At 38.8% G+C, this 17,893-nt stretch overlaps 1 protein-coding gene across 1 annotated transcript in view; it reads left to right on the forward strand.

The window, feature by feature from the left end:
- Positions 1-2,920: 2,920 nt before the first annotated feature.
- ERICH3 (glutamate rich 3) overlaps positions 2,921-17,893 on the forward strand; it is a 141,511-nt gene continuing 126,538 nt past the window's right edge. Inside the window, exon 1 of the mRNA XM_066268881.1 lies at positions 2,921-3,198. Coding sequence (XP_066124978.1) covers positions 3,176-3,198 — 23 coding nt within the window. The 5' untranslated portion in view covers positions 2,921-3,175. The remainder of the gene's footprint in view (positions 3,199-17,893) is intronic.

Raw genomic sequence — 17,893 nt, forward strand, 5'->3', positions numbered from 1 at the left:
TTTCTATTCGCACAAATGAATTAATATGTAACAACTAGTACTTAGATAAGATTATATTATTTACACCATCCTTAGGGGCTATCAACACTTAGAGGGAATTTTTAATGTCTTTCCCTAGTTCCTGCACCTTCCCTCCTAATTTTTATCCAAGTGAAATCTAGTTACAGTGAGCGCTAAGGACACCCTGAAATGAGAACCACAATCAGTGGGGTAAGCATATGTGGGAAAGAGCTGGCCCAAGTCCCATTTATGGCTACACAATGATTATCTATCGAGCTTCCTTGTTTAAGACACTTTCACATCTCACATCTTCCTTCTTTGAAAAATTCTACCTCTCTCTAGCTCTAGCCATCTAGTCCCAAACCACCTTAAGTCTTCAGTCTCAGAACCAAAGCTATTGAGCTAGACCCCCTACACACTGCTGGAGAGCTCTAGGTCTCTCTCTCTCTCTCTTTTTTTTTTTTTACAGAGACAGAGAGAGAGTCAGAGAGAGGGGTAGACAGGGACAGACAGACAGGAACATAGTGATGAGAAGCATCAATCATTAGTTTCTCGTTGTGCATTGAGACACCTTAGTTGTTCATTGATTGCTTTCTCATATGTGCCTTGACCGTGGGCCTTCAGCAGACCGATTAACCCCTTGCTCGAGCCAGTGACCTTGGGTCCAAGCTGGTGAGCTTTTGCTCAAACCAGATGATCCCACACTCAAGCTGGCAACCTTGGGGTCTCAAACCTGGGTCCTCGGCATCCCAGTCTGACGCTCTATCCACTGTGCCACTGCCTGGTCAGGCTCTAGGTCTTTTAGGTCAGAAAACTTTGATAGTATAGAAAACTTGACTCCTGTGACAATTCACAGCATTATGGGAAATGGAATTAATTATTGTTAAAAACACTGATGGGCTTTAGAATCAGATACACTTGTATATTGTTGGGCAGATAAGTTATTTTTTATGTTCACTCTTATTATTAAAGGTGGACACTGCCCACATGGGGCGGCTGATTGCCTTCTTGCTTGGGAAGGGGCTTGGTTATGCTAATGTGTGCTGGAGGAGGGGCTTTTGCTCCAAAGGTTTTAAAAGGAGGAGGTAGGAAGCCATTTTGGAGAGGAGAGGCCAAGTTCTTGCAGAGAGGGGAGGAGGCAGCCAAAATAGCAGAATGCTGAAGGAGAAGCCAGTTTGTGCAAGAGAAGGAAATGGGGAACAGAGGTGAATAAGGCTGGTGGAGCCTTTGATTCTAGGAAAACCAGAAAGATTCTCCTGATTGTGGAACTGGAGAAACATGTGAGTGGGTTTTGGTGCCCCGTGTGTTTGTTTTTTACTTGTTGGCCGGTATGAGTCTAGAATAAAGGAAAATGGATCACCACTTCTTGGCTCTGTTGATTCCTTACTGTCTGTCTGGATTAAATGCGAACCTGCGTTGGCCAGGCGGCTGTGATGGTGGCTGCGGCTACTGGCCCTACTGATCAGCTATTATAGACTTCAGGCAAAATAATTAACTTCTCTGTGTCTTAGTTCAATAGCTATAAAATAGAGGAGAATAGTTGCCTCGTGGAGATGAGATAATGAACAGTTGGGAAGTGCTCACTAAAACGCTAAGAGTATTAGTAAGTACTCAGTAAAAATACTACCATTTTGAGGATATTTACAAATTTTTCTCTTCATTTACACTCCAAACATTTATTGAACTGCTGTTCATATCTGCAAATGCAGGGGCAGAGGTTAACAGAGGAGGAGTGCTTGTTCAAGTAGAAAAGGCAGCTGCAAACCATTAAGTACAGTACAGGAGTGTGAGTGTAAAATAGAGGTGCCCGGCAGTGTGGGGCCTCAGAGATGGGAGCCATCAATACACTCGAGGACATTCCCAAGAAGGCAGTGTTTATGCGAACTGTCGAAGAATGAATAGAATTTTGTCAGATAGTTAACAGTGGAGATGTTCCCATTAGAGGATAGCACAAGATTTGTTTTGTGAGAGAGTTCAGGGTAGCAGAGGTGGGGAAAGCGGTCACAAGTGAGGCTGAGGAAAGATGCTGGGGACAGATAATGAAGGGCTTTGGATGTCATGCAAAAAAGACTGGGCTCTGACATGTTCAGTGGACCTTTATGATGTGTGGGAAAGCAGTAAGCCATTAATGAGATGAAACCCTTCCCACTTTGTAGGTGCGGCTGAGTTAGAATAGATATCGATGTGTCCAGCCCAACCTGTCACTTATTCATGAGGCACCTTGGGTCAAGAGATCAAGTCACCCAGCAAAAACCCTGACAAAGCAAGAACAAAATTAGGAATAGGTCATCTGAATCCAGTGCTATTAATTCCTGCACACCAAGGCCCTCTCATTTAAATTCAAGCTTCTTCATCAAAGCCTTGCATTCTATGGACTGGATTCAATTACAACTATGATTCCAGCACGCTTTGTTGAGTAACTGCCTCTTTTCTACCTTCTGAACATCAGAACTGTCAGCCCTGCCTGCTGGGAATGGGGACTTCAGCTAGGAGCCAAGATGGGAATTTGACAAGGAGGAAATGAACCGATTACAATCCCTTGCAGATGCAGACACAAGATAAAAAACCAAAGCAGATTGAGAAAGGCTTCTTTCTTTCCCTTGACTTTACAATCTATGATCTGTTTAAAACTGGGGACCAGCGCATCACGCTGCAGTAGTTGCTTTCTGTTTATTAGTAGCCTCAGCCCTTCCTTCCCCAGGGCCTAGTAGGAAACACACCAGCCTAATCAGGGTGCGTGTGTGTGTTTGTGTGTGTGTGTGTGTGTGTGTTCAAATTACAGGTGTTGGGGAACCCGCACCCCAGAGCAAGAGAGCAGGAGCGTACGTCGCCTCCCACATCTGGGCCCAGAAAGGGGGCTAGAATCGGAGCTTCACTTGCAGCTAGCTCCCCGGTTGGCTTCCAGCAGCGCCTTGGCTTCTCCGGCACCTCGGCGTTTGCCTTCCCTTCTCCCTTAGCAACCGGGAGGCTGTGGATACCGCAGGCGGGTGGGGGCCCCGGAGGCTGCGGGCAGCTTGGGCGTAGGGGCGGCGGCAGCCCAGCCCAAGTGCCCCGCGAACCGGAGACCTTAGTGCGGAGCCACCCTCGAGCGCGGCAGTGGCGGCGCCAGCGTGCACCGGGGCCCACGCACCCACCCTCTGCACCTGCCGCGGGGTCCAAAAAAGATTCTGCAAAAATGAGCCTTTCTCACCCCTCTGGGTAAGTGACAACTGGAGCTTTTCCACACCGCGGCAGGTGGCGGCTTCAGCCAGGGGCCCCTCCTCCTCCCTCCTGCTGCAGAGGGAAGGGGAGAGGGGGAGAGCGACAGGGTGGATGGGGCGAGGAGTAAAATAATATGGATTCTGGGTTGCTGCGAGCATGGAAGATATCTCAGGCTTCGTATCCCCTCCCTCTCCTCACTCGCTTCTTGCACCGACATTCACCCTTTTTGAAATTTTCACTCTGGAAGGATTGTTAAAAATGGATGAGAGAAACATACATTAGGCAGGGACCTTTAGCTGGGATTAAGAGGATCCTGTGGTGTGGAACATAGGCGCTTCAATGCAAAAGCAGAAGCCACCAAAATACGCATTTGTTTGGAGATTCGGAAGATAAATTCTCACTGCGGTGTCTTGCATACTGGCAAGGTGTGAGTTGGCTTAAAGTTGAGGGTGGTTGCCTTGTGAGAGGTACCCCTTATTTCTGGACTTTTATCTGCCAGTCCCAAAATGAACATAAGGGGCCTTTAATAGTATTTTGACCAGAGAAGAGAAGGAGAAATGGAAGTTGTGTGCCCTGTATGTTTGCAGATGATCTCCAGTTGCTTTGGGCAGGGTGACTCCCCAGAAGACATATTTTGGCAATTATCTAATCCAGTCTAGAAAGTTAACACAGTCATTATTGGCTGTCCCCTCCCCCTCAGAGTCTTGATCCTTTTATTGGAAGAGTGAATATCCAATTTCTTTCTGAATTAAACAATGTAATGCATATCAGGTAATTTTTTTTATGACACATCTAATAAGTAGATAATATCCTAGTTGCTCTTGCAACTAACTTGAAGATGTTTTCCTTTTTAAAGTTGTATTTATTGCACATTTTTGAGAGTGGCAAATTAGCAGAGGATAACTTATTTAAAATCACTTGGAGTTTGTGATGTCTGAAATACCACATTAGTCGCTGTGCTTCAGCTTGACAGTTAAAAATTTTATATTTAAATGAATTCTCTGAGTGTAATGACATAAAAAAAATGTTTGAAAAAGGAATATAAGGTTCCATGTAGGAGATCAGTTTCAGAACTTTTTGGCAAGTGATGTAGCTATGACTAAACAAGATTCTTATTTGATCTCAAATTGAATTTAGTTTAGGTGCTTTGAGGTTTTGATGCTGAACTCTGTGCCATTTCAGTTAGCTGTGGATCAGGTGGGGTGTTAAATGGCACTATAGTGGTACCTTGAAATACGAGTTTAATTTGTTCTGTAACCGAGCTCGTCAGTCAGTCAGTCAACTCATATATCAAACAAATTTCTCCCATTTAAAACTGAAAAAGATTTAATCCATTCCAGACCTGTGAAACATCCCCAAACCATCCTAAATTATGAAAAAAGACATGTTTTTAATTAAAAAACACATATGTATACTTTACCAATGCATAACAAAATATATGAAATAAAAGAAAGAAGTGTTATTTAGTACTGTATTCTTACCTTGGAGACAGACGAGTGCTAACGGAGGTGAATGGCGGAGGAGGGGGGAGGGAGGAAGGGATGCAGGCACTGTAGACACGTAAACTAAAACTGCACTTTCTTAACACTAAATGTAAACTAAAACTGCATTTTTTTTACTTTAAACAAAACTAAAACTGCACTTTCTTTACTTAAAATGAAACCACAGAAACATAATTGTAAAAAAATGCACTTTCTTAACTTTAAACTTAACCTAAGCTTAACATTACAAATTTTTCATTTAATCATCACCTGTTTTTGCCTTTTTGGCTGCACTTTCGGCACTTTCACTTGCAGGACTTTTGAATAAAAATCTATCCAAAGACATTTGCTTTTGTCTGCCTTTTAAAATGTTACGGAAATGTGACAAACAAGTGTCATTAAAAGTTCTGAAGCATGACCAGTTGAAACTTTTTCTGGGTGTTTCTTTTCAATGAAACTTGAAAGCTTCTCCCACATTGCCAGCATGTCTTTAATTTCACCTGTAGAAATCACTTCCTCCGACTCTACTTTCTCCTCACTACTAATCTCTTGCAGAAGCTCCGTGTGTTGCATCATCTGTAGCTCCTTCAACTCCTCAGTTGAGAGTTCCTCCTCATGTTCCTCAACGACCTCATTTACATCACCCTCATCTACCTCCAGACCCATCAACTTTCCAAGGGACACAATCTCCTCCAACGCTTCTACCTCGGTCTTGGTCTCTGGTTCAAATCCTTCAAAGTCCCTGTCTGCAACATCAGGCCATAACTTTTTCCATGCTGAGTTCAAGGTTCTATTTGTAACCTCTTGCCATGGCAAGTCAATAATGCGTAAACATATCACGATGTTGTAGTGATCTTTCCAAAAACTCTTGAAGGGTTAAAATTGTATTCTCAGTCACCTCAAAGCAGCGACGGAACAAGTGCTTTGTGTAAAGCTTTTTCAAATTGGAAATGACCTCCTGATCCATAGATTGCAAGATTGAAGTCATGTGGGTGGGAGGTAGAGGACTTTAATGAATTTGAACTCATTGAGAATGCCATCTTCAAGACCAGGTGGATGGGCTGGAGCATTTTCAAGGATTAGTAATGCTTCCATCAGGAGTTTATTTTCTTGAAGATATTTCTTCACTGCAGGACCAAAGACGAGATTTACCCATTCAATAAAAAACTGCTACCCATGCCCTAGCATTGGCGTGCCACAAAACCTGCAGTTTTTCTTTAAGAATCTTTTGAGTCTTAAAGCAATGGTCTCCAACCTTTTTTGGGCCATGGACCGGTTTAATGTCAGAAAATATTTTCACGGACCGGCCTTTAGGGTGGGACGGATAAATGTATCACGTGACCGAGACTAGTGTCAAGAGTGAGTCCTAGACAGGTGTAACAGAGGGAATCTGGTCTTTTTTTAAAATAAAACATCGTTTAGACTTAAATATAAATAAAATGGAAATAATGTAAGTTATTTATTCTTTTTCTGTGGACTGGTACTAAATGGCCCATGGACCGGTACCAGTCCATGGCCCGGGGGTTGGGGACCACTGTCTTAAAGGCTCGAGGATTTTTGGAATGATACACTAGCAGTGGCTTTACTTTACAGTCACTGCTAGCATTTGCACACAATGCAAGGGTCCTTCATGGGTTTATGGCCTGGCAGCTTCTTCTCCTCTGTGGTGATGAAAGTCCTCCGGGGCATTTTTTTTCCAAAATGATCCTGTTTTGTCACAGTTGAACACTTGTTGGGGGATGTAACCTTCCTTTGTGATAAGCACAGCAAAACGTGCAATGTACTCCTAAGCTGCCTTAAAGTCAGCACTCACAGCTTCACCATGCCTCACCACCGAGTGGATGCCAGATCTCTTCTTGAAATTTTCAAACCAGCCATGACTTGCCTTAAATGTGTCTTCTCCTGCCTCTTTTGAGGTTGATGGTTCTTTCTTCTTCAAGTCACCGTAAATAATACGTGCCTTTTCGCATTATTACAGTCTCTGTCACTGTATCTCCTGCCAGCTCTTTCTCTTTCACCCACACCAGCAGAAGCTTCTCCATTTCTTCATGGATATTTGTCCTTAATTGGGACAGAACTATAGTTCCTTTCACTGGATTTGCACTTTTGATGGCATCCTTTTGTTTAAGGATGGTACAAATTGTAGATGTATTGCTGTTGTACAGCCTTGCCAGTTCAATCACTCATACACCAGGCTCATGTTTTTCTATTATTGCTTGCTTTGCTTCTATCAACATCATTCTCTTCTTCTCACCACTGTCCTTTACATTCCCTTTCTTCAGCCCCATGATAGCACACAAAAAGAGTTAGTAAAAAATGCAAAAATGATGCAAGAATGAGTACAGTGCCCGAGATTCAACTTGATTCTGCGGGTAACACATGAGAAAGGAGGAGATGCTGGTGTTGTGCTGCCGATACTGGACCCATGCACCAACGCGCCAACTAGCAGCAGCTTCCCGAATCACGACTCGTATCTTGGAATTTCACTCGGATCTTGAACAAAAATATGGACTGAGTCACAGCTCGTATCTTAAAAAAAATTTGCATGTTGGTATCTCAAGATACCACTGTATTTTTCTGCAGCTACTGTTTGCAGTACGTCCACATACAGAAAAATCAAGGTGTCAGTCATGGTTGTCTTCCTATGTTTTTCAAGTTTTGGCTAAGTTAGAATCTGATTAGACAGTTTAGTCGTCTGTTTTAAAATGTGGAAAAACCTCTAGTTGCTTATTAAATATTGCATGATTAAGATTTCAGGAACTGACGTGAATATTTCTACAGTTCCATTCATGCTAAGCCCCGTGGTAAAAAAGGAAATTGTGTGATCTGTTGAAAGAGTATGTGCTTCTTGGTACTCTTCAAGGAAGATAGTAAGATGACAACAATGATTTTGCACTAAAATTGGAAGCTCCTGGAGAGTAGGCACCACATCTTATTACTTTTTGTGTCCCTTAAATGTCCTGCCCAATGTAAAGCTCAACAAATGTTTGTTGAAAGAATGGTTATCGTCTGATGGAGCATCCGGTCGAGATGTTTTTGCATTTGAAAATCACAAAAAAACTGAACATTTATCAAGTGCTAACCATGTGCCAGGCTCTAGTCTAATGTTTTATATGAAATACCTCATTTAATCCACTCCATGAGGCAGGCTCTCATCACCCTTACTTTCACAGATAAAGGAAAGTGAGCCTATGTATTCTTATTGACCAATGTCACCCCATTAAATTTAGTTTCTAAATAAATTTAAAAAAAATTTTAAAAATAAAGTGAGGACTGGGAACTTTCTGAAGATCTCACAGGAAGGAGGGTTCAGTGCTGGAATTCAAAGCCAGGAAGTCTACTTCAGAGACTGTGGGCTTAACCAGTATACACATTGCCTCTCTTGGTCAACAACTGAGATTTGTGGGAGCCCTAAGTATACAGACATTTCTATCCAGAACTGACTGACTTCTTCTAGGTGATAGCTGCACATAGATATTGAGTATTCTAATATGTGATTAGAAAATAATTTTTTATGGTGTGTAGATGTACATATATATTTTGGTTTCAGCTCATCAAAAATAAATGAAAATAGTAAACATAGCAACTCTAAATGCCTTAAAATTCACCCAAGAAAAAAATGATTTCAATTGCTGAAGTTTTCCCTCAATATAAGAAGTGATTATTTTTTTTTGCCTGTGCTACCATTTGGAAATAATAAAAGTTTCAGTAGCAAATAAAAGGTTTCATTAAAGCTGAGAAAGCTTTTCCATCATTACTGAAGCAGTTTGTTCTTATTACGTTTGAAGGATAAAGTGGTAATAAAGTGCAGTTGTACAATAAAACAGAAATTTTAAATCCCTAAAATTCCACCAATCAATAAGTGATGCCCCAATGCTTTCTCTTGGGGCTTCCTTTTGAGTTCCAGGGCTTACTTAATTGCAGCATGAAACATTCGATGTAAAAATTGCAAAGGGCCTGTGCTGCCTTTGTTCATATAGAGTTTGGAGTAAATAAAAATAGTCTTAAAAACTACTGCCAGAGATTATAATAAAGACTTTGAATCTGAGCTGCATTGTAATTTGGGGGGACTCAAGTATAAAATACCATTTCTGGCATTGCCATCTCTAGTGAAATTGTTTTAGAGTGGAGAATTTCATTTGGCAGTGCCTCTGGTTTGCTAAATCTCTGGTTTGCTCTTTGTGTGTGGGGTATGCACTAGTCCTAGAGATGAAATAACAATTTCATACCCCTCAGCCCCTTCCTGACAATAAAATGAGATGGTTCTTGTGGCTCCTTCAAAAGATCATCTCTGAATCCTCGGCTTTTGAAGTAGAGATCGTCACACTTGTCTGTACATTTGCTTCGAGGAACTGGGAGAATGAGGAATTTTATCGTTTACAAGAAAAAAATGCACAAGATGTTGTAAGTTTGAAGAGATTCTGCCAAGGTTTAGAAGCACTTTCTTTGTTTAGACCTATTAATTTACAATTTTCAATGTACAGAAGTGTTTCTGTAGTGACAGTATACTGAAGTGTGGTATAGAAAGAATTAACACATCCTTAGACGCCCTGCTAACTCAGTCTTCTTCCTCAAATCAAAGTAAAAATTGCTGTAAGTAAAATTGTCAATTTCTATATAGTGGATAAATGTATCCAAAAGTGACAAAAAATTACAAAAACACCATGTCATTTACAGTGGAAGTGTCCATTGTATTTTTGTCTCTGCCTTCTTCATTAGCGAATGATGTAGCACTTCGCATGTAGTAGCATTCTAGTCTGTTTGTTGCTCACTACTCACTCCCACCATCACAATATGTGACAGAATTTCAGACTTAAAGTCATTAAATATCTGAATTCAAATTGGGTAGTTTCTGTTCAACCTCCTTTTAGATATTAGCTATTTTACTTCAAAAAATAGAAGTTTCTGGTTAGATGAAGTGAATTGAGGGCACTCATTTTGTTTTTTTACTCCCTCATCATCTTGTTAGAGATTCTGACTTTTGTGTTTATAGCTGGGATGTCTTAATCCTTTGCTTAACAAACCTGTTCATATAAATAGATGAGAATGGAAAGGGATTTGTTTTACAATGCCGCTCAAATCTTTGAATTCCTTCCGAGTCATATGGCAAAAACCACACATAGTGATTTATCACCAAAAAATGTTTTCATTGATCTTTTAAACAGACAATTAAAAGATAACTCAGGTTTTTCTTTAGTTGTGTTGAAAGCAAAGGATTGGAAACAAAGGATGCAATCTTACTTGCTGCCCAGTCATGAAAACCATTTGTTATATCAACAGCCATACACTAACTACTTCAACTGTCCTTTTGTTTCTCAGATGCTTTCCTAACCTCAGTGCACAGTTAATAAGATGCCAGGAGGGTAACATGTGTGCTTTTCTATTGTAAAAACAGACAGATAAAAGAAAAAGGGGGATTATCATGCTTAGCAGTGCACTTATCAGATAGATAACTTGTAGGAGTATGGGGGGGGGGATTGATTTCCTTAAAACTAGCCTTGCCTGGGTTTCCGAAGGAAAGTCTTTGGGTATCCCTAGGAGTGTACGTATTCCAATTAGTAAACATCTGATTTGGAGAACAGGTGCTGTCAGATGCAGTCTACTGTAGCATTCTTCTTTTCTCCCAGTTTTTAATTTTTTATCCACCGAGACATTTTAGTAGTGTGTATGCTTTACTCTTCAGAAAGAGAATCACAGGTTTTTCCCTCCTGTGTGTTTTCATTTTGCTTCTTCATGACTTATGATGCCCACTGGGTTGTCAAGACATCTCTAACTGGGAGGAGAAGTGGAGACTTTCCCAACTTGTTTTAGTTTTTAATAACTATATAATTTTTTTCAGGGGATGAGAAAATAAAACTCTGACTCAATTTTCAGATCAAAAGTCAGCTCAAATAATCAAACTGGGGTTTATGTATTTTTGAGATTTTCTGTTTCCAGAGCTACAATTTTTATTGAAAACCTCAGATTCTAATAGATAATACTGCAATAATATTTTAAATGTTAGTTACTAATGTTGGTATAGACCAAGAGAAGCTGTGTGCAGGTTGGATTACTGGGTCTTTCTTTCTGATGGCTTACATCCTTCTCCATAAAAATAGTTTAAAACAGTGTGTAATTTGAAGTGATTTCATTAAGTCCATCAGTTTAAAATAAAACTGTGAAATTAACTGAGGATAAAACTTGTAAAAAAAGAAAAAATCTAGAATTTAATATTCATATTGGTTTGAAAATATCTTTTCACCTTCTTCTAAAATTGAAATCCCAAATGACATGAGTATGATTTATATTTTAAAAAAAAGGCTAAAGAAAGAAGACAATTAATTGAATCACATTCAGAGTAAAACCTTTGGTACTACAAATAGTGAATGGACATATATTCATGCTTTCAGTTAAACTATTACAGGCATCCCCAACTATGGCCCACAGGCCGCATGCGGCCCCCTGAGGCCATTTATCCGCCCAAGAAGCGGATAAATTATCCGTCCTTCCCCCCTGCCACACTTCCGGAAGGGGCACCTCTTTCATTGGTGGTCAGTGAGAGGAGCACTGTATGTGGCGGCCCTCCAACGGTCTGAGGGACAGTGAACTGGCCCCCTGTGTAAAATGTTTGGGGACCCCTGAATAAATACATTTATATACAGTTATTTCACTAACTTATTTTTTTGTTTGTTTGTTTAAATGATCAACTACTGGTCTTGATTGCTGTAAAGAAGATTTGTGCAGTGTCCTTAAAAGAGAATTAATTATTTTAGTGTATAGAGACTACATTTTGAATTTTATTTAGTTCCTTGCTTTGGTCTAGCTCCATCATTCTCAAACTTCAGCACACAAAGAATTACTGAATAGAGTGGTATGTATTGTAATTTAATGATTAAATAAAGATTTTTAAGAATATTTTTGACCGTATTGTTTATTTACATCTTATAATTACTGAAAACATCCACCTGAATGTACACTGGGACTCTGTCCGACCTCTGGGTTCCAGCTGAGCAGAAGCTCCTTGATTCTTTCACTTAGCTGGAAGCTCTGAATCACTCTCTTGCAAATTTCCCCATTTGGGAACAACAACATTGACTTCAATGTTGCTGCATATTGTTATATCAGAAAATATATCTGACTTTAAGTAATTCAGCTGAGAGCCTGCCTTTCGGGATTAATGTTTCTGGAGAAAAGAGAAAAAGATGTGACAAGTTCAGTAGCTGCAGCTTGAAAAATCATGCTCTACTTGTTTTCAAGTCATGGCTTCAATAGTGAAACATAAGAACATACAAAAAAAAAAAAATCCCCACACAAACATGCAGAAAAACGACTTTAAAAGTGAATAACATTTTAAGGTATAGATTTCTTGCTTTAGCAATGTCTTGTTCTCTTATAGGTCTCCTCTCACTCCTACACTTGTTTCCCTATCTCTTCGGTAAGGTTAACTCTTTTTGGTTTATGGGCAGTTTTCTGTGAGATGCAATTATTTCCTTCTTCACCATGCTCTGGGGACTTTCATTGAAGAGATTCATAATTCTCTATCCATCCATCCCAGCTATCTACGCAAATGTGGTAAGATCCTGAACGTTTCTATTCCCCTTTTTGATGGGTCACCAGTAATCCCTTTCTGTTGGCCAGATCAGATAACTCCGAATCAGACAGAGTATAGCAGCTTGGGATCCTTTCTACTCAGGGAACATGTACTTTGTTTCTTCTGTGTAAATCCATGTTATGTACTTAAATCGGTCACTTTTCTGGTTATACCTGTGTTACTGGCTGAACTGTGCTTCCATCCCCAAGTTCATATGTTGAAGCTCTAATCCCCAGTACCTCAAAAGTGATTGTATCTGGAGGTCTTTAAAGAAGGTTAAGTGAGGTCAGTGGGGTGATTGATGTTCTTATAAGAAAAGGAGATTAGGACACACATACATACAAAGAGAAGACCACTGTCATGATACAAGGCAAAGATGGTCATCTGTTAGCCAAAGAAAGATGCCTAGAACAGACCTTTCCCTTGTGGCCCTCAGAAGAAACTCATGCTGCTGACATCTTGATTTTGGACTTCTAGCCTCCAGAATTGTGAGACAGTACATTTCTGTTGTTTAAACGACCCAGTCTGTGGTCCTTTGTTAGGGCAGCCTTAGCACATTAATCCAACATATTTGCAACTGCTGATGCTCTTTCATTACTTGGTCCTGCAAAGTTGAAGATGGTCTTTATGGGAAACGCGAAGTCATTGAAAATACATGATTTAAAATATGAGGCTCATGGGGAATGAAAATTAGAAGCCAAAAGTTGAAAGGGGAGATAAAAATCAAAGCAAATAGAAAATATGATTAAAAGATTAGTGAAGAGGAGTAATTAAGACGATAAGTCAATGATTTCTACTGGTAAGTATTGAACTTTTCTTTTGTTAAGTCTGATTAGTGATTGAATTACTCCCTACCCTTTAGTGTGGGAAACTAGTTGGGATAGAAAATTGAACATTTTAGGCTGATGATCCATTTTTCTGTGACTGTTATTATTTTCTTATAAAAGTAATAAACACTTATAAATTAATGAGAATTCTTAGGGCTAAATATTGAAGCAAGGGAAAAAACAGCAGGGAACTAAACAGACAATATAAATTGTACATGCTAGTTATGAAACAGCATTAAAAACTAAGGATTTTCAATTGAATTGGATTATATTCTTTTATAGTAGTAGTTAATTTGGCATTCTCTATATGCCATGGATTGTAATATTTTATATTTGTGAATATTATGTGGCTCTCATATTAAGAAGTTGTTTGTCTTCATAGCTTGCTTCAAGATATTTACGATAATATTGTTCTTGTTGCTTAGATTCAAATAAAAATAATCTGCTATAAATTAGAATAATAGACTTAGAAGGGATCTCAAATCTCTGGGTACTAGTGGTTTTCTATTTTTTTCCCTTATACTTATCTGTATTTTGAAATTTTTCTGCTTTGAGCAGAAAAGTACAGACAAGAAAATAAAATTGCTTGAAATCTTACTATCCATAAATACATGTAATCATAATCAGCATTTTTATTTTGTTTCTTCTTCATTTTTCTTTGGATTCTTCCTATTTTTAAAGCTAGACTAATAAAGCAACACTGTTTGAAAGACTACATTAAAGTTACACGAAAAAGCACCATCTCTAGGCACTTCCCTGCTGTCATTCCAGTAATCCTATTTCCCCTATAAACTGCAAGCCCGTTGAGGGGGGAGACACCTCTTACATATTTTGCTTCTCTGAATATCTTTAGGACAATGACCTGAACTTAGCTCAATAATTGCTGACATGTGTATCCTATCTTAGTGACCATTTATGGTAAGTCTTAAGAGTAGATTGTTGCTCATTCATTCAATTAATATTTACTTAGTACCTACCATGTGCTAATCACCAAGCTACCATGTTACACATTTACTCTCTTTCAGAAATTCATTTGAGTTCTTGAAAAAAACTCAAGCAGTTATTTTAAAAAAAAGTTTTTCAAAATCACTGACCATTGAATTTTGCTGTCCTTGGGCAGCAGGGTGATTGTGTCACGAATATGTTCCACTGAAAGTAACAGAAAACCAAACAAATAGTACCTTAAATAGTAACAGCATTTGTTTCACAAATAGTCTGAGGGTAAGGAATCTTACTTTTTTAAAATTTTATTTTTTGTCATATTTCACTGCAATTCATAAGGATTTACATAAAGTTATCACTGTTAAGTTCTTCATTCCCACAAATTCTTTTTTCCTCTAAAATTTGAGAATTAGAGCTTTGACTTCACCTGAAATCTTCTAGATTGGGAAGGGGTGAGGCTGACCTCAGGCTGTATTCTGTGAAAACAGATTTTCTGCTTCCAGTTCTTGGTGAGGAGATTGGCTCAGGGAAGAAGAAATAAGAAAGTCTGCAGTTTTAGAGCCAAGTGCAAAAGCATGGAGCAGAAACCAGTTCGCAAAGTCCTATGACAGGGCACAAGGGAATGTTAGCAAGGCAGCAGCTGGGAGACACAGCCCAAGGAAATGTAGAAACTGTGGGGGGTGCGGGCAGAGAACATCTCACAGGGAGCACGGTCACGGGTTTGAAGTGTCTGAAGGACTGGAACTGTCTAAAAATTGTCTTTTAGTTCTTTTATTCTCCCTTCTAAATGAAATGGAATGAAATTCCAAAAGAAAAATCAATGTTTCATTAGAAATTATGAGATAAGCATGTTGTAGTAGAAAGAATAATATTTTTGGAGTCAGAAAGACATAGGTTTGAATCTCAGTTTTGCCTTATGTGAACTTTGCAAAGTCGATTAATCTGTGCCTCACTTTACTCTTTCAAAAAATGGGGGTAATAAATACTTGTAGAAACATCGCTGCATATTAGAGAGTCATAGAATGACAGCTATTGTGTATTTATTTTGATCTTTGTGAAAATAATATGTTGCTTAATTAACCCTTTGAGTAGTGAGTTTTTTGTTAACCCTTTGAATGAGGACATACATGAATGTTCATACTACTCAAAGGGTTAAGTTTTTTTTAATTAGTTTTATTTTTCTAGCTTTACTAAGATATTATTAGCAAATAACACTGTGTAAGTTTAAGGTGTACAATGTGACAATTTTATATGAGTATATATATTATGAACTGATTTTTACAATAATGTTATTTAAACATCCTTAAGTTTTTTGTTTTTTTTTTTTTTGTTTGTTTTTTACAGAGAGAGAATCAGAGAGAGGGATAGATAGGGACAGACAGACAGGAACGGAGAGAGATGAGAAGCATCAATGATCAGTTTTTTGTTGCGACACCTTAGTTGTTCATTGATTGCTTTCTCATATGTGCCTTGACCAGAGGGCTACAGCAGAGCGAGTAACCCCTTGCTCAAGCCAGTGACCTTGGGTTCAAGATGGTGAGCCCTACTCAAACCAGATGAGCCGGTGCTCAAGCTGGCGACCTCAGGGTCTTGAATCTGGATCCTCCGCATCCCAGTCCGACCTTCTATCCACTGTGCCACCACCTGGTCAGGGAACAACCTTAAGTCTTTAAGATTAATTTCTCAAAGTATGTCAACCAAAAATATGTAAAATATAAGCTAAAAATAATCAGAGGAATCTCAAACCAATTGGGAGGGGAGAAGAGGAAATGTGTTTCCAGAACATAAATCACTTTCTTGTTCAATTAAACTAATTTGTTTTAAATGGTAACCTGTTCTTAAATTCATGTATTTTTACAAAGTTAGTACTGACCCACCTATATGTAATCTAAAAATGAGGTTGTCCACTTTAATAAAAATGAAATTATCCACAATGTTTGCACTTGTCTAAAATATTTATTCTTCTCATCTAATCAGGACAAACTCAGGAACCTGCATCATTACTTTGACACTGACAAATAGTGAAAAAAATATTATGAGTACTTTTTAAAAATAATTGATCATTTAAATTTTAGTCAACCTCTTTAACCTTTGACCAGATGTTCGTTTTTTCTTTCTTTCTTTCTTTCTTTCTTTCTTTCTTTCTTTCTTTCTTTCTTTCTTTCTTTCTTTCTTTCTTTCTTTCTCTTTCTTTCTTTCTCTCTCTCTCTTTCTTTCTTTCTTTCTTTCTTCTTCCTTCCTTCCTTTCTCTTTCTTTCTTTCTTTCTTTCTTTCTTTCTTTCTTTCTTTCTTTCTTTCTTCTTCCTTCCTTTCTTTCTCTTCCTTCCTTTCTCTTTCTTTCTTTCTTTCTTTCTTTCTTTCTTCTTTCTTTCTTTTCTTTCTTCTTCCTTCCTTTCTCTCTCTCTTTCTTTCTTCTTCCTTCCTTTCTCTTTCTTTCTTTCTTTCTTTCTTTCTTCTTTCTTTCTTTTCTTTCTTCTTCCTTCCTTTCTCTCTCTCTTTCTTTCTTCTTCCTTCCTTTCTCTTTCTTTCTTTCTTTCTTTCTTTCTTTCTTTCTTTCTTTCTTTCTTTCTTTCTTTCTTCTTCCTTCCTTTCTTTCTCTCCTTCCTTTCTCTTTCTTTCTTTCTTTCTTTCTTTCTTTCTTTCTTTCTTTCTTTCTTTCTTCTTCCTTCCTTTCTTTCTCTTCCTTCCTTTCTCTTTCTTTCTTTCTTTCTTTCTTCTTTCTTTTCTTTCTTCTTCCTTCCTTTCTCTCTCTCTTTCTTTCTTCTTCCTTCCTTTCTCTTTCTTTCTTTCTTTCTTTCTTTCTTTCTTTCTTTCTTTCTTCTTCCTTCCTTTCTTTCTCTTCCTTCCTTTCTCTTTCTTTCTTTCTTTCTTTCTTTCTTTCTTTCTTTCTTTCTTTCTTCCTTTCTCTTCCTTCTTCTTTCTTTCTTTCTTTCTTTCTTTCTTTCTTTCTTTCTTTCTTTCAAGTCAGGGAGAGAAAGAGAGACAGAAACATTAAGCTGTATGTGTCTTGATCAGGAAATCAAACCAGCAAACTCTGTGCTCTGACAGAACACTCCAACCAACTGAGCTATCTGGCAGGGCTTAATTTTTATGGATTTTCGGAGAGACAGAGAGAGGAAGGGAGAGAGAGAGGAAGTCTGTTGTTCCACTCGGTCATGCATTCCTTGGTTGCTTTCTGTGTGTGCCCTGACTGGAGATTGAACCCACAACCTTGTCATTTGATGATACTTTTAACCAGCTGAACGAACTGGCCTGGGCCATCCTTACTATTTTAAACCTCACTACTGCATATAAGAATTACATGTTAGGGAAATGAGAAGATTTTTAAAGAGGTTGATTTGTTACTCTTCCTCCCCTAACACACATGGTATTTTATTAGTGTGGTCTTTGTTGGTGGCTGGGTTTTAGGCCTTTTTTTTTTAAAGTGTAAGCGGTCTCCTCTGAGCAGGACTTGCTTCCCATGTATAGAGAAGTGGTCTGTAGAGCCTCCAGCTGTCAGCATCCTTAGGGTCTGCCTCAGGCCCAGGTACCGCCTTGTCTGAGGCCATATCCTTCCTGGGCAGCCCGCAGTGGTGACTGAGCATGGAAGGATATAAAGGCTTGGCCATTTCAGGTTGGCCAAGGCTGCACTTGGTCTACATGCATTTTAACTTCTCCCTCTGCTCAATCCTACTTCCATTTTCTTCCTTTCACAAATGTAGGCCCTTAAAAACATCTGGCACCTAAACTGCATTTCAGTATGTGCACTGAATAATTCTGACAATTGCTTTCCTGAGAGTAGCTGAGTGTGGAAAAAGAAGAGAAGGAAGTAGTGGGGGAAAAGAGGAAAAATCTGACAATACCAAGAATTACTATGTATAGAATTATCATGT

The sequence above is a fragment of the Saccopteryx bilineata genome, chromosome 3 (assembly GCF_036850765.1).
Source record: "Saccopteryx bilineata isolate mSacBil1 chromosome 3, mSacBil1_pri_phased_curated, whole genome shotgun sequence".
NCBI classification, from domain to species: Eukaryota; Metazoa; Chordata; class Mammalia; order Chiroptera; family Emballonuridae; genus Saccopteryx; species Saccopteryx bilineata.